Raw genomic sequence first — 24,060 nt, forward strand, 5'->3', positions numbered from 1 at the left:
TGGGACATAAAGTTATACTCATGAGGAGTGTAACTCTTAGCTCAAGTAGATACAAGAGACTAAACAGGCAGCTTCTGTCCAGATGTGAGATGGAAAGGCAGAGAGGGTTAGGAGCTGGTTGAATGGACATGGGAAATCAGGGGTGGAAAGGAGGAGTATGCTGTCACAGTATGGGGAGAGCAACTAGGGTCACATAACAATGTACGTATAATTTTTTGTATGGAAGACTAAATTGAAGTATAAACTTCATTTAAACTACAACAATAAAAAAAAAAAATGGGCAAAAGACTTGAACAGACAATTCACCAAAGAGGATATTCAGATGGACAACAAGCCCATGAAAAGATGGTCAACATCCTTAGCCATTAGGATGATGCAAACCAAAACCACAATGAGATACCATTTCACCCCCAATAGAATGGCAGTGATTAAAAGGAAAACAACAGCTGTTAAAGAGGTCATGGAGAAACTGGAACCCTCATCCATTGTTGGTGGGAATGTAAAATGGTAAAGCCACTGTGGAAAAGAATTTGGTGGTTCCTTAAAAAGCTGAACATAAAACTGCCATATGATGCAGCAATCCCAATCCTAGGAATACACACAGAAGAAGTGAAAACAGGAATGCAGACAAAAACCTTTACACTAATGTTCATTGCAGTACTTTTCACAATAGCCAAAAGGTGGAAACAACAAAAATGTCCATCAACAGATTAATGGATAAACAAAACGTGGTACATATACACAATGGAATACTACTCAGCTACAAAGAGAAATTAAGTCCTGTTCATTCCACAGTAGTAATGAACCTTGAAAACACCATGCTGAAAAAATAATGGCCAAAAACTCTGCAAACTTGATGAAAACCATAGACCTATATGAACTCCAAGTACATGAAACATGAAGTAAATTACACCAAGATACATCATAATCAAATTGTTCATAATTGTTGCTATAAAGAATTTTTTTTAAAAAGCAGCCAGAGGAAAAGAACAAAGATAATGATGACATCAGATTTCTCACTGGAAAGACGCAAGTAAGAAAAAAGTTGAGCAACATCTTTAAAGTACTATCAACCTAGAATTCCATACCTGGCAAAAAGCATCTTTCAAAAATGAAGATTAAATAAAGATGTTTTCAAGCATACAAAAGCTGAAGAATTCATTACAAGCACACCTGTTCTACAAGAATTGTTAAATGTCTTTTAAGCAGAAGTGAAATGACACCAGAGGGAAATCTGTACCTAAGAAGAGCACCAATAATGGTAACTATTTGGGTTGTTTTTATAATTTAATTGTGATTTAATTATTTAATTTTAATTGACATTTTAAATGAAAATAATAATAGCATTTTGTGTGGTTTATGACATATGTAAAAGTAAATGCAAGACAATAATAACAGAAAGGAAAGAACAGAAATGAAAATCTACCATTACAAGGTTGTTATACCAGTTGCCGTCAAGTCGAGTCTCACTCATGGTGATCTCAGGGGTGTCAGAGTAGAACTGTGCTCCATAGGGTTTTCAATGGCAGTGATCTTTAGGAAGTAGATCACCAGGCCTTTCTTCCAAGGCACCTCTGGGTGGATTCAAACTGACAACCTTTTGGTCGGTAGCAGAGCGCTTAGTCATTTGCACCACCCAGGGACTCCAAGGTTCTTATACTATATGTGAAATTGTATAAAATTACTTAAAGGTAGACTGTGATTACATGGGGTAGCTATGAGTCAAAATTGATTTGATGGCACCTACCAACAACAGACTGTGATTAAAGACGCACATTATAAGCACAAAGCAATTATTAAAATAACAAAGAGTAACAGCTAATAAGCCAAGAAAGAGATAAAATGGAATCATAAAAAATATTTGATTATACCAAAAGAAAGCAGAAAAAAAGGAAAACGAAAGAAAGAACATATGGTACAAACAGAAAACAAATATCAAGTTGATGGACTCAAACTCTAACCATATCAATAACCACATTAAATGTAAATGATCTAAAACACCTGCCCTAAAGTAAAGACAAGAAGGCAGGAAGAGACAGGAAAAGTGGATCAATGGACATGGGGAACCCAGAGTGTAATAGGAAAGGGGGAGAGTGCTGACACATTGCAGAGATTGTAACCAATGCCACAAAATAATTTATGTCTAGATTTTTGAATGAGATACTAATTTGTGCTATAAACTTTCACCTAATGCACAACAGAATTTAAAAAAATGTAAATGATCTATAACAAAAAACCAAACCCATTAACATCAAGTCAATTCCAACTGATAGCCAACCTTTAGGACAGAGGAGAACTGTCCCAACAGAGTTTCCAAGGAGCGGCTGGTAGATTTGAACTGCCGACATTTTGGTTGCAGCAAAACTCTTAACCACTGTGCCACCAGGGCTCTAAATGATCTAACCATCCTCAATAAAAAGCAGAGATTGTCCGATTGGATAAAAAAGCAACATACAAAGTATATGCTGACTACAAAAAATGCACTTTAAATATAAAGACAAATATATATTAAAAGTAAAAGGATATAAAAAGATACACCATCAAACACTAGTCAAAACCTGGAGTGGTTATATTAATATCAAAGTATATTTCAGAGAAATCAGAGATTTCAAAACCTTTCTCTCAATAATAGAACAGGCGGGAAGAAAAGGAGTTAAGGATATGGTCCCACCACCGCCATCGAGTCGACTCTGACTCATAGCGACCCTGTAGAACAGAGTAAAACTGCCCCATGGGGTTTTCCAAGGCTGTAATCTTTATGGGAGCAGACTGCCACATCTTTCTCCCGCGGAGCGCGACTGGTGAGTTTAAAATGCCGACCTTCCAGTTAGCAGCTGAGCTCTTAACCACTGCATCACCAGGGTTCCTGAAGCATATGGTAGACTTGAATAATACCAACCAACTAGACCTGCTTGGTATTTACAGAACACTACACCCAACAACAGGAGCCCTAGTGGCACAGTGGTTAAGAGCTTGGCTGCTAACCCAAAGATGGGCAGTTCGAATCCGCCTGCCACTCCTTCAAAACCCTAGGCGGTAGTTCTACTGTCTTACAGGCTCACTATGAGTTGGAATTGACTAGACGGCAATGGGTTTGGTTTTATCTATTTATTTATTTAATACCCCAAAACAGTGGAATGCACATTCTTCTCAAGTGCACACAGAACACTTACCAAGACAGACCATATTCTGGGCCATAAAACTAGTCTCATTAAATTCAAAATTACTCAAATCAAGCAAAGTGTGTTCTCTGACCACATAAAATTAAACTAGAAACAATATCTCAAAATAGGTTACTGGAAAAAATTTATTCATAAGGTAATGGAGAAAGATACGGGAGGAAGCACATCAAGTTGTATTAATTATGTCATGGAGTTGAAAGTGATGTAAGATCGGGGAAAGAGTCTTAAATATTTATTTTTAATGTATCTTTGTACTGTTTCACTAGTTATAATAAGCATGCATTCTTTTTAAATTAAAAAAAAAAAGTATTTTGAAAGCCTTATTACAGCTTTCTGAATCCTTGAAAAAAAAAAATCCCCTTTCTTCACTTGAAATGACTTGAATCAACTTTGGTATCTTACTATCATATGCACCCTGAATAAGATAATCAAATACTGTGGATTTATTTAATAATTCCCCTATTACTTGATATTCAGGTTGTTTTCTATTTTCTACTAAACATAACTAACCAAGTTACAATAGATAGTTTTTTATGTTCCTGATTAAATGCCAGCCCTCAGCTTTCCCAAAATTCATCCCCTCATCATTCAACCTCTTATACTCTTGCATCTGAAAACAAACACAAGTTACTTTTTTTTTTTTATTCACTAACCTATGCCTTCTTTGATCTAATTTCTTGAGAGCAGACGTCTGCTCTAAAATAGCTTTTACATAGGCACTTAATCTGTTGCAGTGACGAAAAGCGACAAAACTTTTGATTCTCTCTTCATCTTTGCCTCAAAATCCTAGAAGGCTCATTTTAGCCTATATCCAAATATATTATGAAACATTTGACTTGTTAAGCAATCCTTTAGGTAGTAACTATTAATTACTAAACATAGTATCTAAGAACACTTGTAGGTTAAAGACATTTTTAACTGAGGTCTTTTTTTCTGATTATAAAAGTAAAACATGCCCACTTTAAAACGATGTACAATATAAAAAATGTAAAGAAAAGTATAATTTACTTTTTTCCTTTAAATGTGGTTAAAACTTTATATGTATACAGAGCTTTATAGCCTGCTTCTTTCAAATAATTACACTGTATGTATTTTCCAATGTCACTAAATGTTTACAAATATCATAGTAAAAACTTTAAAAATATTACCTCAGGTAGAAAATAATTACAGCTTGAAATTCAGAAGGAAATACTTATATCTTACCAGAAGTCCTAGGACTTTCTGTTGAATGGATGACTCAGTTGGGAAAGACTGTAAAAAAGAAAGAGAAACCTATAATTATTAAAGAACCAAATACAGTAAATAAATGCTTAAATATAAACCAGTAAATGTCAAAACTGTAGACTAAATTCCCATTCTAACCTCTAGAACCCTCATGAAGAGTTCTAACCCTTGGTTTTCAATAAAGTGTCTGCATGTGGTTGGGGATTCATCTGTGAGGTTCCACAGTGCACTCAATGTAAACTTCAAAGTAGTGTCCACGGAATTTTGATTGGTTTTCTGTTTCACTATTTGAAGAAGTTGCTGAAAGAAGAAAATAGAATTAAGTTCTCATTATTTAATAATAACCGCTAGTCCATGAGGAATAGTCTCAGAGCTTAAAGCATTTCCTTTAAAGGTTCCTAAGTACAACAGACAGACCCTTGGATTAGACGTTTTTCAAACAGGAAAAAAGTATACCCACTGTTCACTTGTCGACATGTTTAGGTTCCAAAGACCAGGTAATTATGAGAAAATCAGCACTAGTGAAATACTCGCGATTTCATGCCTCTGCCTCCCCTCCTCCCCAGCCCCAACGCTCCCAGCTGTGGCTGCTGCCCCTCAGTACCTGCAGCAGTCACAAGCTCGCCCTCACTCTGCTCGCGGGAATCTGAATCCATGCTGCGGCTGCTGGCCAGGCGTCCTCAGCCGCCCAGCGTCCCAACTCAGGCTCAACGGTGCACTTGGTGCCAGAGCGGGGCGGCGGGCTGGGTGGTGCCCAGAAGCCTCGGCCAGGACTGCAGCTCTGCAGAGGCTAGTGCTGCCCTCTGCCTGCGCCAGCTCCCAGCACCCACCCACACGAAATAAGGGTAGTGGTGGGGGAGGGGAGGGTAAAGCATGCCGGAAGAGAAGCAGAAGGAGGGAGGGGAAGAGCTAGCCGGTTGGAGCCGGAGCCCTCCGGAGCCCTCCGGAGCCCTCCGGAGCCCTCCGGAGCCCTCCGGAGCCCTCCGGAGCCCTCCGGAGCCCTCCGGAGCCCTCCGAGTTCCGGAATGGGGTTAAATACCCCAGAGCGGCGCCTCTCCTGCCTCCAGTGCACCCTGAACCAACCTGGGGAGGCCAAGGTGTGCAGGTGTGGGCAGGTCGTTAAAGCACACAATAGTCGGATAGCAGATTTTTTACCATTGTGTAAATGGGAAACATCAGTAATGAGACAGTCGGTAAGTGAGGAGTAGGTGTATAGGGTCTTCATAAATATCTTATTATTATTCCGATCATACCAACAATCTAATCATCTCTAAATAACACCTGAAAGCAAAATGTTAAAAGCTTAGGACAACTATCTTAGACAATTGGTCACAACACATATACTTATTTCAGATCCTGAGATAAAAAAGTAGAGAAACTACCATTTATTAACATCAGCAAACTATATTCTATATTGTAGTATAGTTAACCCCATTTGGCAGGAGAGGGAATTGAGTCTGAAAAATATTAAGTAACTTGATCATAGTCCCTCAACTTTGTAAGAGACAGTAGAAATTGGAAGACCTATCTAATTCCAAGTTTCCTTAAGAAAAAAAGGATAAACTACGTACACTGGTAAGAGAATTAAAGTCTATATCGGATATTAAGAGAATAATAGCTTTGAAATTCTATTTGTAAATTATTTCTATCACAGCTTTTATTTAAGAAATTTATGTTTAAGAGGTAATTCCATACTTCCACTTTTAGATTACATTTTTGGGGGTAATAGAGAATTCTCTAAAACAGATATAAGAAAACATTAATGAATACTATTATTAAAGGTAATACACAATACAGGAAAAAAACTTTAAGAAAAACATCTAAGTACAATTAGGTAACTTAATAGTGCAGTGGTCTAAAGTGTAGCACTAAAATCAGGCTGGCTGTACTTAAATATAATCTTGCCTTCGACTAGCTGTGTAACATTGTTTACCTCTTTAAATCTTTGTTTTCTCATTTGTAAATGAGAGTGATAATTAAGGCTCAAAAAAAAGTATGTTAGCTTTCATCAACATCAGCATTGTTTCTTGTGGTTATTAGTTGATTCCCACTCATGGAACTCTCATACTGAATCAGACTCTACATTTTAACAAGATCCCCAAGTTAAAATGTGGATTCTGATTCACAATATCTGGGGTAGAATGATTAGCATCAGCTGGGAACTTGTTAGAGATGCAAATTTCTCAGCAGGGATTCAAACTGGAATGAAACTTTGGAAGCCCTACTCACAGCAACACCAAGTGTTACACAGTAGAACTGCTCTATAGAGTTTTCTTGGCTGTAATCTTAACGGAAGCAAATCACCAGGCCTTTTCTTCCGTGGTACTGCAGGATGGGTTTGAATTGCCAATCTTTAGCTTAGCAGTCAAGTGCAAATCGATTGCACCACTTAGGGACCATTCATTATTACTATTATTACTAATCTCCTAATCTCCGCTTAAGCTAAGCTTCATTTTCTCCCCAAAGCATATGAATAGACTACTTCCTTAAAATCTTTTAATTTTTATACTTCTAGTCAAAATTACTGAGACACATATACAGCAATAAGAAGCTGTTCGAAAAACTAAAACGTAATCCCTGAAGACAGTAAAAATAAATAAAATCAGCATCTTTTCTATTCATCTAATATACACTATATTTTGTGCTCGGTTCTTAATGTATATTCCTTCAATTATATTTCTTTTTTTTCTCCTTATTTAATCTTCATAACTGTATAAAGTATTTTTTATCACCCCCAAAAAATTATTGGACTTGCCAAAAACTGCAAAGCTAGTAAGTGATAGAATTGGAAATAAACCCAGATAGTCAACTCTAGAATTTTTACTCTCTCCATTATACTACAGAGTCTTCTCTCTTTACAGCATTGCTTTATCATTCAAACCTCTGTTATTATACTTATTAGACTGCATTATAACCATGTCTCTATAGCTATTGTCTCTACTATACCATGAGCTTCTTATGGGAAGGAGTTATAGTTAATTCACTGTAAACCCCCAACATCGAGAAAGATAGCAGGTACCTGATGGATACTTTATAGATGAATGACTTCACTTTCTCACTACATATATAATTTGTAAATCATACAAAAACAGAGTCCCTCATATGATTTTACCTTTTACTATTACTGCTCAGACACCTCATGCCAGGATTGTGACAGGAAGCTAGGTGGATTTTATTTGCCTCCAGACCTCCCTAAAATGCTGTTCATATTTACTCTCTTTAAAGCTTTTTTTTTTTTTTAACTTTTCTTCTGTTCATTACATATATTATTTCCTCAACTGAACTGTAAGCAAATGAAGTCGTATACCAGCTTTTTATATTATTTTCTTCCCCAGAGCATCTAACAGAATCTTATGCCTAGAGTAGAAACTCCACATTTTCTTCATAAATAACAAAAATCGTAGACTTTTAGAACTAGGTGAGACCTTAAGGCTTATGTAGATCTCAATGATGCTAGTAATTTGTCTAAATTCACGAAGTGAGTTTACAAGGTTAGGTCCTAGGTCACCCAACTCCTAGTTCAGGGCTCTTTCTACTTTGTGAAGGAATAAAAACTATTTCCATGGGGGAGAAAAAAAAGTCCATTTAGAAGTAACACCTTTTTTAAAAAGAATACAAAATGTCAGAAGATATACAACACTGTCTGAAAACCACTACTCTCTAGTGGCCTGCATAGAGAAGGTAACAGACTTACCCTGACAATGAAGAGCTCAGCACCGAGCTGTGCAGTCTGCTCTGTAGAAAGCTGCAAGTAAGAAGACAAGGTAAATGTCCAAGAACTCATTCACTGTCACAGACTCCAATGTCAGACTAAAATCTAGGAGCATCCTGGAATAGTGCCATGTTGAATGCAGCCTGAATGAGCAGACTGACAGAGAGCCTTACTAATCTCTCTGGTACAGAAATTTTGGGGGATATGGTAATTGTAATGAGAAAACAGCTGCCTACAAAGAATTATCCAGCAAGAGTTCAGGTACCTTGGCAGCCAGGATGGAAATTATAGCAACTGCCATCCTTTGCATGTTTTGATCCTCATGGTTGCAGAGCCACTGCATGACAAGCTTGGCTGCTTCAAACCTGAAAATACACAAAGGGTTTCAAGAATTAATCCTGGAGGCCTGAGTGCAGTTTCAGAGCTCCAGTTGGTAACTGATGCTACAGTTTAGGAAGGAAATGGAAAATTCCTCTGAACTGATAGAGAATAACAATTACATGGTGTTTTGGAGATAGTGCCTTATTATTAATTCTGACAACACTTTGTAAAGAAGCAAGAGTTTAGAAAACATGGTCAAAAGTATTTGTCTGGCATTTCATCTCCCAGAATTGTAACATATTTTTATACTGTAGTAATAGTTTAGGTATTACGTGGTTCTTCATATTGCCCAGCACGACGAGAACATTCATTCATTCACAAACTTTGAGTCCTTGCTTTGTGCTAGATATTGTTCTTGCTGCTAGAGATAGTGAACAAAACAGACAAAAGTCCTGACCCTCACAGAGCTTACATTCTCGTGGGGAAGACTGATAATAAATCAGATAAACAAGTAAAATATATGGTATTGTTCGTTACTGACACATGCTATGAAGAGAAAAAAATAAAGCAGGGAACGGGAGTTATGAAATGCTGAAACTTTATCTAAGGTAGCTTGGAAGGCCTCATCAAAGCTTTCCAGGAAGTAAGAGAACTGATCATGTGAATATCTAGGGGAAAGGCATTCCACGCAGAGGGAATGGGAAGTATAACAGCCCTGAAGTGGCAGTGTGCCTAGAGGTTTTGAGAAAAAACATGGAAGCCAATGAGGCCAGAGCAGAGAGAACAAGGGGAGGAGTAGTAAGAGATGAGGTCAGAGGTAACAAGAGAGGCCAGATCATATAGGGCCTTAGAAAAGAATTGGCTTTTATTCTGAGTTAGATGTGAAGCCATCAGAGGGTTCTGAGTACAGAAGTGACACGAACTGACATGTTTTAATAGAATTACTCTATCATCTGTGTTTAGAATAAACTTTAGGGGGGTAAGGACAAAAGCAGGGAGAGCAGTTAAGAGGCTACTGCAATAATTCAGGTGAGAAACCACTTGGGCTAAAGTGGTAGAAGTGGGAGTGAAGAGAAATGGTCAAATCTTGGATATAGTCTGAACATAGAGCTGGATTTGCCAAAGGACCAAATGTGGGATGAGAGAGAAAGAGAAAAATAAAGGATGACACCAAAAAATATATCTGATTATCTTACCCATAGTTTCAACCTTCAGGACTCAGCTCAAATATCACTGCCTTTGAGAAACTTTCCTTGATGAGTTTATCATTGCCTTCTCACTGCTGCTTAGCACTTTGTTTATATTTTTGTCAAAAAGTTGTGATGATCTGTAGACTCACCTGAATCCACCATTGGCCTGTGAGCTCCTTGGAGAGAAGGGACCATATCCTATTTAGCCCTTTATATCAAGTACCCAATACAGTGCTTGACACATAAGTAATGCTTAATACACATTGGCTGAATGATTATATTGATGTTAGTTAATCCTCTGCAACTTCCTTCAAATTTACTGTTACTTCCTTTCTATTCCCAAGGCCATCTCCAATGAGGTTCATTACTGGCATTCTGTTCTTCTACAAGAGATTCTTAATTGGCCACTTTGCCTTCCATGCTTCCCCTTCAATTTGTGCCTGCATACTGGTAATAAATAAACCTGTCAAAGGACTTAGGTATAATGTCACTCCTGTACTCACAGCATTCTAGTAAGACTCTAGCATGGGAACATACTTTCAAATCTTTTTTCCTGCTAACCTTATGCTCTCTGCAAAGGTGAACTGCTCATTAGTCCCCAAATATGCCCACAATTATGAAGCAGTATAGTCTAGTAGCTAAGAGCACAGATTTGAAGTCAGTCCTGGATTTGAATTCTAGTTCTACAAAATATTAATGATAATAATAAAATAAATTATTGACTGTGCATGTGTTCATACAGTTTCCATAGCCTAAAACTATCAACCCAACCAGCTGCCATCTTCAAGGCAATATAGTACAGATGTAAAAAGTGCAGGCTCTGGACTTAAATCTGGACTCCGCTACTTACTATCCTAACACCCTGAGCAAATTACTAAACCTCTCTGTGCTTCCATTTCCTCATCTGTAAAATGAAGATTACAAGAGTAACAATTTCACAAGGTTGTTGTGAGAACTGAGATAGGCATACATAAAACACTTAGCAGAGTGCCTAGCAACAGTAAGTGCCTCATACATGTTTATTATCTCAAGTGTCATCGCTAACATGAAGTCCTTAATGATCACCAATCAGATAATATCTTTCCCTCCATGTTTGGGAACCCAAGGCATTCTGTCAACACTTCTATGGTAAATTCTTTTTTATATTATATTCATTTAATCATTTGCCCATCCATTCATTAAACATTCACTTACGTACTAGAGACAAAGAGATGAACAATTACAGCCTGACCATAAAGAAGAACACATTCTAGCAGAGTGCACTGGCTAGATCAGAGACAGGTAAAATACCGCCTTCTGGCTGGCCTGTTTTATAAAGTTTTATTGGGACATACCCACATCCATTTTTCAACACATATTGTCTAGGAATGCTTTCCAGGTACAATGGCAGAGTTAAGTAGTTTCAACAGAGATTTTATGGCCCACAAACCTGAAATATTTACTATCTGGCCCCTTAAGAAAAAGTCTGCCAACCTCTCACTAGATTAGCATCTTCTTTAGGAGAGGGACTATGTATCTGTTCACTTTAGACTTCAACGCAATGATCAGCACAGATGCTCAATATTTATTAAATTGCATCCTGAAATCGTTTCTGAGTCTAATAAATATTTCATGTAGCTTTACAGCTTGATATGATTTACCATATTCAAACTCATTAAAAACTCAGCAATATATAGTTATATTTTTATCTAAGCTATTTCAAAGATTAAATGGAATGCCTCATTCCTCAGCGATGCCAGATAACAATGTATTGTTACCCAACTCAAAGTAAATCACAGTAAAATTGTTGTTTGAGAAACATACTTTTCATTAAACCATGAAGTATAAACTTCCTTTTCAAAATACTATAATTAGAAAACCCTATTTTGAAACAGTAACATAAAAAAAAATCACCTTTTGAATAACTAGATGGTGCCTGGGTACTACTACCAACGGTTCTGACCAGGGACACAATAGATGGTCCCAGATAGAATGGGAGAAAATTGCAGAAAAAAACTCAAATTCTTAACTAAAGGCCAAATTCTAAGCTGGACTGGTAGAGACTAGAGGAACCCCCTAGACTGTCGCCCTGAGATAACTTTAAACTTTGAACTGAAGCCATTCCCGGAGGTCATCTTTCAGCTACATAACAGATTGGCTCATAAAATAATCAACTGTCAGTGCTGTGCTCCTTTAAAAAATCATCTCCATGAGACCAAATGGTCTAAAGCAAAGATGAGAAGGGGTGGGCGGGGAGGGCGGGGAAGCTAGATTAATGGGAAACGGAATAACCAGAACAGAAATAATGAGAATGTTGACACAATGTGGAAAATGTAACCAGTGTCATTGAACAATATATATAAAAATTGTTAAATGGGAGCCTAATTTGCTGTGTAAATTTCCACCAAAAACACAATAAAATATCTTTTAAAAAAACACAAAAACAAAAATCCATCACTTTTTTATCTTCTAAATCACAGCATCTTAGAAAATTAAGTCCCCTTATACTTAATGGAATCCAGTTTTATGGCCTCCCGTAATCCCTGCTTTAAAGGTTTCCTTCATAATTGACTATCAAATAATAATAAGAAGTATGATACAGAGAAGAGAACACTGAACCTAGAACTAGAAGACCTGAATCCTTCTAGCCTTGCAGTTACTAATTATATAACCATGGGCAAGACACTACATATATGTCTTAGTTTCCTCATCTTTCAAATGGGGATAATAATACCCATATAGCCCACCATGTTGTGTGGATATTCTGAAAACTATAACCAATATAAATGCTTAAGCAACTGGTTATGAAAACAGCGGCCAATCTGCTATCATGAAAGTCAAAGCACTAAATCAGAGATGCAGATTTAGCATTATGTAAGGCAATGCACAATCCCATCCACCCAATTAATTTTACACCAGGGATATCCTAACTGGTAAGAAATGACCCAAGAAAGATTTTAAAATTCAGTTTTGCCCCATTTTAAATTCTCGGGCTATCACTTGCCTGTTAAATGGGACATCTTGAAGGATCCGGTCACTGCAAAGTGAAAGGAGGCAATTCTTCTGTAACTAAAAAAAAAAAAAAAAGAATAAAATATCATTTTATTGTTAATTTTTTAAACAGAAGTGCCTGTATAAGGAATAAATAAATAAATAAATAAGAAGGAGAAGAGTGATAAAATACCAGTAACTTCTTATAACCTTTATTCTGCTCATCTACTCCTGAACAACTGACTTACATTGGACCTATATAAGCTTACCTGCACATATTTTTTTCCCTGTCTTTTCCATTAGGTAAGTAACTTCACAGGCCAGGAAATTCCTACTAATCTCCTCCCTCTGGTGGTCTATAAGGAGATAATCCTGTCTTTTGTGTGTTTTTGAGATGAGAGAATGGCAAAAGCCATGGTTGAAAATTATGCCTGGTGACATATACCAAACCAAACCAAACCCGTTGCCATCAAGTCAATTTCAACTCATAGTGACCCAACAGGACAGAGTAGAACTGCCCCATAGGGTTTCCAAGGAGCAGCTGGTGGATTCGAGCTGCTGACCTTTTGGTTAGCAGCCATAACTCTCAACCACTGCACCACCATACAGCAGTATCAAAAATTTTAACCCAGCCTGCTTTGAAGATAGCTTGACTCTAACCTATAGCATACAAGACTAGTCTTCCACACATTGGCCTCTAAATATAGAGTGACTGATAGACTTGGCTCTATCTTTTAAATAAATTTTAAATCAGTACAATTAAATAAGAGTAACTGAGAATATGAATCATTAATCAATAGAGTGAAGGTACACCATCATAATGGAACGGTAAGTGACAACAGTCCCAGGAAGCAAAATAAGAACTTTTAAGGTGTGGATGGGGAAAAAAAAGCATATAGCATACTACTAATTTTTTTGTTTGGAAAAATGGCCTTTTCATATTTTATAAAGCTTTCTGTGTACAGTTGGAAGATTTCCTGTCTAAAAAAGCAAATTCATTACAAGAGAGTTCATAGGCAGAAAACAAAACTCAGACTAATGGGATATATAAAGCTAGTCAAGGAGAAAAAAAACAGATATAAAACCAATATCCTATCTGTTTCATCGGAGACATACAGAGATTATATAATAAAAGGAATGGTACAAAAAAGACATAGTAGTACTAAATCCCAGATGGATGATATTGAACAAGTAGGGTATATGTATAATTAATTAAGAAGGCTTCTCACTAAGTTTTATATTCAGCAGAGGTAAGCAAGGTAATGGGCTGGACTCTATGCTTGGGGATCCATCTACCTCCCTAGAAATCTGAATAGTCATCTGCAAAATGTAGGGGTGCACCTTTCTCCCTATACCACCTTTCTCCCTACTCGTCTGCCCAAACAGACATATTAATTTGTACAGGATTCATGGAAATAAGAGAGATAATAATACCATTTTTAATACCCCTGGTTGGAAAGCCCGTTTCACCTCCTTTTTTGCCTGGAAAAAACCCTAATTTTCTTTCACAACCCAGCTCAGGGCAGATATTACCTCTTTGAGGAAGCTTTCCTAATTTTCTAAATGTTCTTTCTGTGCTCCCAACAGTACTTATTTCTATCCTAGTACTTGCCACACTAGACTACATTATGTACTCCTGTGTCTGAATTCGCAGAACTTAGCAAAGGGACACATAGCTTGAATTCACTAAAACTGGCTAAAATGGGAACAGAAGATAAGTTTCACTGGATCTATGACTTACCACATCTGAAAAGCACCACAGGCAAATTCAGAAAAAGTGATAACATTTGCTATAGCCTTCAAGCTCTACTTAGCTAGAGTTTTGAATTTTTAGGGTTAAGCCTGAAATATGCAAATATTCAAGAATTTTCTATGCTGGCCTTCACCAAATCTGGCCCCCAAGCTGTATTTTGCTGGCCTCATCCCACACCACCCACCCTACCCAACACTCCAGTCACAGCAACTTGTCCTTCCTGGGATGCCCTGTACTTTCCTATAAGGTCCACTGCTTTTCTCTGCTTCTCTCCATGTGAGATCCTATCCATTTTTCAAAATCTGACTCAAATGTCATCTCCCTGTTAAAGTCTTGGCTAGGACCTTTGTCTGTACACCAATTTAGCTGGTAGAATTAATCACTTTCTTCTAGTTTCTGTGGCTTTTAGTTCAAATAGCAGAAGAGAACTTACATAATATTTTATAGAATATGCAACTTTCTCACTAACCTGTCAGTTCCCAGGAGCTTATTTATTTTTAAAAATTTGAGTAAGTTAGAAGTCTCTTATTAAAGAATTTATAAATACAGAAAAATATTTATAAAATGTATATAAGCCATAGGTGGTGCATCTCAAACTTTAATGTGCATATAAATCACCTGGGGATCTTTATAAAAAGATTCAGTAGGTCTGGGATAGGTCTGAGACGCTGCATTTCTAACAAGCACCTAGGAGATGCCACTACAGGTGGTGAGCAGAACACACTTTGAGTAGCAGGGGTATAAGGAATAACAATACAATGAATACCTGTGTACTTACCACCCAGTTTCAGAATATCACCATTAACGTAACTGTGTTTGCCCTCTCCATTCCCTACTGTTTTCCTCTTCTTTCAGAGGAACCACTAGCCTGAATTTGTGTTTAACAGTCCCTTGCTTTTTTAAAAATTGTTTTAACACATATTTGCATCCCTGAATATCATACAGTTTTGAAAAGCTTATGAACTTTAAGTAAACAGAAACACAGTGTACGTACTCTTCAGAAATTTTTCATATCCAACTTGTTACTGAGCTTGACCTAGGTTTAGTCTGTAGTTGTAATTCATTCATCATTCATTACCTTTAAATATTCCACTGTATGACTAAACCCAGGCTGAAGGACATTTGGTTGTTTCCAATTTGTTTCATTACAAACAGTGCTATTGTGAACATTCTTTTTTTTTCTTTTAAAACAACAGCTTTGCTACCACCAATGAACGTCCTGACAGGGAACACAACAGAGGTCCTTGATGGAGCAATAGAACAATGGGATGCAGAACTCAAATTCTAGTAAGAAGACCAGACTTAATGGTCTGACTATGACTGGAAGCGCCCCGGAAAGCATGGCCCCTGGTCTCTCCATCACCCCAGGACTAAAACAATTTCGTAGGCCAACTCTTCAAACAGGGATTGGACTGGACTGTGGGACATAAAGTGATACTTGGGAAGAATGTGCCTCTTAGACAAGTAGATATAAGAGACCAAAGGGGCGGCTTCTGTCCAGAGGTGAGAGGGGAAGGCAGAGAGAGTTAGGAGCTGGCTGAATGTTCATGGGGAATCAGAGGCGGAAGGGAGGAGTGTGCTGTTGCAGAATGGGGTGAGCGGTTGGGGTCTCATAACAATGTATGTTAAAAAAAAAAAATTCTGTATGGGAGACTAACTTGAAATGTAAACCTCATTTAATTACCACAATAATAAAAAAAAAACAAAAAAAAACAGCTTTATGAGATATAATTCACACATCATACAATTTACCTATTTAAGTGTACAATTCAATGGTTTTTAGTATATTCACAGAGTTGTGCAACCATCACCACAATCGGTTTCAGAAATTTTTATCACCCCAAAAGTAACCCATGTCCATTAGCAGTCATTTCCCATTCCTCCCTGCCCTGTTTCCTAATCTTATTTATTTGCATCCTCTCAACTTTCCTTGGTCAATTTTGCCAAAGATTTGTCAATATTATGAAAATGTTCAAAGAACCAATTCTTGGCAAAGTTGATCCTCTCTAATTCAATGGTACGTTTCTTTTCTATTTAATTAATTTTTACTTTCATCTTTATTATTTGTCTTTCCTCTTGTTGTTTTTCTAAGTTTGCAGATTACATATAATACCCTTATACTAAGGTGCACCCTTCTGGGGGGGCGGGTCACAGTTTTATACAAGGGGTCTTCTATTAGACTCCATACTTTGAGTGGATGCTGGGTTTTGTTTTCCATCCACCTGGCTTCCAAATGCCATGAAACATAAAGCTTAAAGTTCATCCAGTTTGGCAACTGCCCTCAATGAGGAAAGCTGGCTTTAATGATGCATTCACCATGCTGTGATCCCATTTGCAGTTGGTTTTGGACTTCTGAGTATTTTTTACTAACTTGCCAACTCACTACTGAATTTTAAAAGACTTACAAAAATAATTCAATCAACTTTTTAGATGTCATAATGAAAATGAGATAGGTTACGTAGTCTACCATACTTCTAGAAATGAAAAATTTTGCTCATCTCTGTATCACTGCACTTGACAATGTCTGGCCCAGAGCAGATGCCCTGTGCCTGTTTCCTGAGATCATCATAACCTCAAGATCCAGGTGGAAGATGAGTTTTGTATGGTTTGTACTTTTCCCCCCAACATTTGGATTTAAACACTTTTAGGCAGGGAATGCACTCTTTAGTTTCCCACTTCTCTGTTGTCCTACACCTAGCTATACTGCAAATGTAATTACCTTACAGCCTCCAAAGCCATTTGAACTTTCATCCCTGTCTACTAAATTGGAACTGAATTTAAGTATGGAAGTAGGACATGGGTAGAAAGAGACACTAAAAGGAGTATTCGAATTGGAATTCCCTTATGCTTACCTGCTGGTGATTGGGAAAATGTTCCATAGCTTTGAGTAGCAAATGGGTCACATCAGCCAGGAGTCGTACAGGCATTCCTATAGCAAGATCCTGCTTGGTTAAATTAAACACACAGGCGCTTGCAGCCAGTTGCACTGGCAAATTCATAGGGTGGTTTCTCATCCCAGTAACCACAAGCTGGGGGAAAAAAAAAAGAGTCTTCTTAATCCGCCTTATAAATACAAATCCTTTTCACATAGTAACATTACTTTGTTGGTCTATAAAAATTTCAAAGACATCTTAAGTATCTTTCTCATCTTCATGTGGAAAAAGCCCAGGACATAGCAGTTACTCACAAATACTTAGTTCCTGCCCACCTGGTCAAGGTGTCAAGTGATTCATGTCTGGAGATTTTCTGTAAGGCTAATGATACCATTTCTGTACAGATAACTCATCTTTGTATTTCTAAGACACAGTACACTACCTGTTATATGGTAGGTACTGAATAAATTCTTACTGAATTGCATAGAGAAAACAAGTGCCAAACTTCACTCTCAAATCCCAACCTTCTGTTTCTTGGGAATACTGCTGAAGTTAAGAGTGCAATACTGGTTTACTCTTCTCTGTTCTAGACAAGTATTTCTCACCTTTCCCCCTCTCCTCAAGCTCCCAAAAGACCCTCCTCATTCCTCACTCTCAGCTGAAGACTTTGTTTCCAACTACACTGAGAAAACTGAAGCAATTATAAAAGAACTTTAGACTATCACTACCACAACTACCCACTTAAACCAGCATATATACCTACACATGCCACTTTCCTCCCTCTTACCATAAATCAACTTTTTGGGCTCCTCCCTAAGGCTAATTGCTCTACTTGGACACTAGATCCTTCCCTTCTCGTCTAGTCAAGGACATCATTTCAGTCATTCTCCCCTCTTACACTTCATCAACTTTCTATTCTATATTGGATCATTCATATCAGCATACAAACAAGCTATTATTTCTGACATTGCCAAAAAGATAAATAAATAAAAACTATCAAAAAAAAAAAAAACCCTTCTTTTGATTCCACTTTCTCTATACTACCATCTTTTTTCTCTGCTCCCCTTTGCAGCAAAACTCTTGAAAATAATTGCCTATACTTTAGTTTTCCTCCCTCCATTCTCCCGTAAGCCCATTCCAAACAGGTTTTACACCCACTACTACAAGGTCACAAATTACTTCCATTTTGCTAAATCCAATGGTCCTCAACTTGGTTGACTGATCCATCAGCAGCACTTGATACAGTTGCTCATCCCCTCCTCCCTGATACATTTTCTTCATTTGGCTCTCCTTTCATGGTGGTTCAAACCCACCAATGGCTCTGCGGGAGAAAAGACCTGGTGATCTGCTCCCGTAAGGATTACAGCCTAAGAAACGCTATGGGGCAGTTCTACTCTGTCATATAGGGTCACTATGAGTCAAAATCGACTCCACAGCTCCTAACAATGACAACACTTCACTCATTTGGTATTCCTTCTACCTCACTGGAGATTCCTCCTCCCCTGACCTTTTAATGTTGATGTGTTCCCAGGCTCAATTGTTGGACCTTCTCTCTTCACTATTTATACTTGCTCTCTCCAGGGTTTCATCCAGTGCTATGGCTTTAAATTCCATCTGTATATGGATGGCTTTTAAATTAAAAACTTCAGCCCAAATCTCTCTCTTGAATGTTAGAATCATTTATCCAGCTGTATACTTGACATTTCTATGTGGTTACTTGATAGACATCTCAAACTTCATGTTCAAAACCGAACTCTGCATCTTCCCCTCAAATCTGTTATTCCTTTGCCTTACTTATCTCAGGTAACGACAACTCTACTCTGCCACTGCTCACGCTAAAAATTTTAGGGCATTCTTTAATTATTCTCTCTTACCTCCAATATCTGATCCTTCAGGGAATAATACTAGCCCTTCCTTCAAAATATATCCAGCATCTGATCACTTTCCACCATCTCTACTACCACCACCTTGACTACAGCTGCCATCAGCTGTTACCTGCCCTGCTAACAGGTCTCTCTGTTTCTACCGTTGTCTGCCTATAATATATGCTGAAAGCAATAGTCAGGGAGATCTATTCAAAATAATCAGATCACGCTGCTTCTCTGTTCAAAACCCTCCAATGGCTTATCAGGCCCTATATAATCTGGACTCCCTTTATCTCTTTGATCTCATCTACTATCCCCTCCCCACTCTTGCCACTCCAGTCATACTGGCGTCCTTTCCCTTTCTCATGCTCTTGCCTTCAGGCCTACACTAGCTCTTCACTGTCCAATACAATAGCCATTAGCCACAAGTGGCTATTTACATTTCCATTTAAATCAACTAAAATTAAAATGAAAATTTAGTTTCCCAGTCGCACTAGCCACATTTCAACTGCTCAATAGCTGTATGTGGCTAGTGGCTGCTATACTGGACAGCACAGATACAGTTGCAGAAAGTTCTATTAGAAAGCATTGCTGTAGATACTGCCTCTGCCTGGATCACTTTTCCTCCAGATATCCACCTGACTGACTCCCTCACTTCCCTCTCGTCTTTGCTCATATTTCATGCTCTCAGTTAGACCTAGTTTGCTCATCTATTTAATACTGCAATCTCCCCCCATCCTCATATTCCAGATTCCCCTTACCTTGATTGACCTTTTATTGTTTTCCTAACTCATCATCTTGTTGTTGTTGTTAGGTGCTGTCGAGTCAGTTCCGACTCATAGTGACCCTATGTACAACGTAACAAAACCCTGCCCAGTCCTGCACCATCCTCATAATTGCTGTAATGCTTGAGCCCATGGTTGCAGCCACTGTGTCAGTCCATCTCATTGAGGGTCTTCCTCTTTTTTGCTGACTCTCTACTTTACAAAGCATGATGTCCTTCTCCAGGGACTGGTCCCTCATGATAACATGTCCAAAGTACTAGAGACAAAGTCTCACCATCCTTGCTTCTAAGAAGCATTCTGGCTGTACTTCTTCCAAGACGGATTTGTTCATTCTTTTGGCAGTCCATGGTATATTCAATATTTTTTGCCAACACCATAATTGAAAGGCATCAGTTCTTCTTCGATCTTCCGTCTTCATTGTCCAGCTTTCACATGCATATAAGGCAACTGAAAATACCATGGCTTGGGTCAGGTGCACCTTAAGTTTTCAAGGTGACATCTTTGCATTTTAATACTTCAAACAGGTCTTCTGCAGCAGATTTGCCCAATGCAATGTGTCTTTTGATTTCTTGACTGCTGTGTGTTGACTGTAGGCCCAAGTAAAATGAAATTCTTGAAAACTTTAATCTTTTCTCTGTTTATCATCACCTTACATATTAATTTTTACTTTTTTATGTTGTTATTTTTACTTATTTATGTCTTAATGCAAACGTAAGCTTCTTGAAGGCTAGCATCTTTGTTTGTTCACTGCTGTATCCATAACACCTAGTACAAGGCCTGCAAAATAGCTGGTGCTCATCAAACATTCGTTGAATGAATGGATCAGTAAATATTTCAGATCAGAAGCTGCAATAAGGACTAGAGGTCTAGTCCTTAGTTGCTTAGGTTCACAGTAACCAAAACCAAAAAAAGACAATTGACAAGACACATCAAGTACCGACATCTTCTGGTATGTATGGAGAGTTAGAGGTGTTAGGGATAACATTCTAGGGACCAAAATGATACTGGTTCCCAATGAAGCACCCCATTCTCAAAATTTAAAATATCTGGGAGGTCAAATCAATTGTGGCCCTGTCACTGACTTATGTTTCTTAACTTTACAGATCCTCAGTTACACAATCTGTAAAACCTATTCCTTGGGATTATTCTCCCCACTAAACGAGGTACCAAATATAATATAGCTCCATATTCAGTGGTTTTCAAAATTGAATGTGCATAAGAATTATCTTGGGGGCTTATTAAAATGCAGATTCCTGCATCCCATTCAGCCCTATTGAATCTGAATTTCTTACAGTGGGGTCCACAAATATGCTTTTTAAAATAAGCAATATCACAGACTCCTGGTGCTGAAAGGAACATATTTGGACAAACACTGTCCTAGGCAATAAACAAAATTAAGAATCTTTTTTTGTCCTTCAAAAGCTATCTTGGTTAAAATCCTTAATTGTGGAATAACAAGCATCAGCTACAAAAGCACAGGAGATTCATAAGCAGCATGGAAAGTGCCTTATGGAATTCTGATACTGTATTTCTAAAAAGATATAATATGGGAAGCAATGTTGTTGTTGTTGTTGTTAGGTGCCGTCAAGTTGGTTCCTACTCATACTAACCCTATGTACAACAGAACGAAACACTGCCTGGTCCTGCGCCATCCCCACAATCACTGCTATGTTTGAGCCCATCATTGCAGCCACTGTGTGAATTCATTTCATTGAGGGTCTTCTTCTTTTTTGCTGACCTTCTACTTTACCAAGCATGATGTCTTTCTCCAGGAACTGGTCCCTCCTGATAACATGTCCAAAGTACGTGAGATGAAGTCTCACCATCCTCACTTCTAATGAGCGTTCTGGCTGCACTTCTTTCAAGACAGATTTGTTCATTCTTCTGGCAGAAGAATATATTCAATATTCTCCGCCAACATCATAATTCAAAGGCATCAGTTCTTCTTCAGTTTTCCTCATTCACCGTCCAGCTTTCGCATGCATCTGAAGTGACTGAAAACACCATGGCTTGGGTCAGGCGCACTTTAGTCCTCCAAGTAACATCTTTGCTTTTGAACACTTTCAAGAAGTCTTTTGCAGCAGATTTACCCAATGCAATACACTGTTTGACTTCTTGACTGCTGCTTCCATGGATGTTGATTTAGACAATGCTCTGTTGCTATTCATAAGGTTTTCACCGGCCAGTTTTTTTTTAGAAGTATATTGCCAGGTCCTTCTTCCTAGTCTGTCATAGTCTGGAAGCTCCACTGAAACCTGTCCACCATGTGTGACCCTGCTGGTATTTAAAATACCAGTGGCAAAGCTTCCAGCCTCACAGCAACATGCAAGCCACCACAGTATTACAAACCGACAGACAAGTGGTGGCAGGAAAAAATACAGGGTTAATATAAAATGCAGTGTTCTGATTCCAGTCATATACTTCCATTTTCTACTACAGCTGGTAAGAAAATATCAGACTACACAGTCACTGGTTTTAGGTAGTTAAATATGCACTGAAAGGCATTTATATTGCTTAATGAGACAACTATAAAACTTTAATAACAGCCATGCAACTATCTTGTCTCTTCTTCATTTACGGCTAATAACTGAAATCACACTTCATCAACCCCATTATAAATAAAAAGTAAAGACTAAGTGCAAATTTTCACCAAATCTTCACAAAGTCATCATGTATCCAGGGAAAGAATTTTTAAACTGTCATATCCACCTTCTTAGTCTTACCTTTAAAATTTCTGGCTTTGTTTTTTCCATCACATGAGTCAGGCTAAAAAGGTGGAAGAGAGCTTCTCGGACAAAGAATGCCCGCTCACTGTACCGCTTCAATGCCTCTGCAATCTGAGTTTCGTTGGCTTCTCCAGATACCTTTGAACATAACCAAAAGAATGGCTTTTAGGATTCTTTTCAGCCCTCTTTCTTTTAGAGGCTTCTAGGATAGCTACGTAAGGCTTGAAACAAACAGGAATGATTACTTTGCAACTAATCAAGAATAGTCATCCTAAGGGTGATAGTAAACAAAGAGATGTACATTACATAGGCTCAGACTCCAGTATAATATATATACCACATAAGAATATACCACGGACTGCCAAAAGAATGAACAAATCTGTCTTGGAAGAAGTACAACCAGGATGTTCTTTAGAAGCGAGGATGGTGAGACTATGTCTCACATACTTTGGACAGGTTATCAGGAACGATCAGTCCCTGAAGAAGGACATCATGCTCCGTAAAGTAGAGGGTCAGAGAAAACGAGGGAGACCCTCAACAAGATGGACTGACACAGTGGCTACAACAATGGGCTCAAGCATAACAACGACTGTGAGGATGGCGCAGGACTGGGCAGTGCTTTGTTCCGTTTGTACATAGGGTGGCTGTGAGTTGGAAACAACTCAATGGCACCTAATAACAACAGACTCCAGTGTAAGCCTATGGGTAAAATTTTCTTCACTGCACCTAAAATAAATCCCACGATATTTAACACTATTTATAAGGCTTTAACATATGATTATGCTCTTATCTGCCTCTTACAGTAAACCTCTCACCCTAGCCACACTGGCCTTTTTTTCTGATCTTTTGACAAGCCATGCTCCTTCCCAACAAGAGGCCACAGCATATAATGTCTTCTCTGCCTGTAACCTTCTTCCTCTCTCTGTTTGACTAATTTCTACTCATCCTTCCTGATTCAAGTTAAATGACATTTCTATAGAGAGGCCTTTCCTGACCACTAATCTAAATCAGGCCTCCCTGAAATGTCTCTTTCATAACAATTAATCATAATCTCCCCTAGACTAATTCACCACTGTATCCTAACACCTTGCATTGTAGTTGACTCAGAATAACCACTCAATAAATACTCATCAAACATATATATAAATTCATTTCCCCAGATTTATCAAGCTTCCATTCAACACCAAGAGGTTCTGTTCAAAATTAAATCTACCTAGGAATTTCCCACTTATGCACATTAATACACTTATCTTCAGTTACGGTTCATGTACCATTGGGCACATAAGGGGAAGTGTCTCTTTATAAAAGCATTTCAACTAATAAGTGAAAAAGAAATTATCAGAATATCACCTTTTTATCATCTCTGAGTAATTAATGGCTGTAAGTATTAAGGATCAGCAACTGCTCACATCACAGAAAGAGAAACATTATATACCTCCTAATGAGAGAGCACAACACC

General features: G+C 38.0%; 1 protein-coding gene across 2 annotated transcripts in view; it reads right to left on the reverse strand.

Annotated features, from left to right (window-relative positions):
• ZYG11B (zyg-11 family member B, cell cycle regulator) overlaps positions 1-24,060 on the reverse strand; it is a 116,354-nt gene that overhangs the window by 26,128 nt on the left and 66,166 nt on the right. For both annotated transcript variants that reach the window (XM_004371725.2, XM_023727061.1), the window contains exons 4-10: positions 22,599-22,739; positions 17,205-17,381; positions 12,613-12,677; positions 8,384-8,483; positions 8,101-8,151; positions 4,545-4,706; positions 4,386-4,433 (exon numbers count right to left, since the gene is read on the reverse strand). In XM_004371725.2, the coding sequence (XP_004371782.1) occupies positions 4,386-4,433; positions 4,545-4,706; positions 8,101-8,151; positions 8,384-8,483; positions 12,613-12,677; positions 17,205-17,381; positions 22,599-22,739 (744 nt within the window). The remainder of the gene's footprint in view (positions 1-4,385; positions 4,434-4,544; positions 4,707-8,100; positions 8,152-8,383; positions 8,484-12,612; positions 12,678-17,204; positions 17,382-22,598; positions 22,740-24,060) is intronic.

Source organism: Trichechus manatus, unplaced genomic scaffold, assembly GCF_000243295.1.
Source record: "Trichechus manatus latirostris isolate Lorelei unplaced genomic scaffold, TriManLat1.0 scaffold00015, whole genome shotgun sequence".
In the NCBI taxonomy this organism is placed as follows: Eukaryota; Metazoa; Chordata; class Mammalia; order Sirenia; family Trichechidae; genus Trichechus; species Trichechus manatus.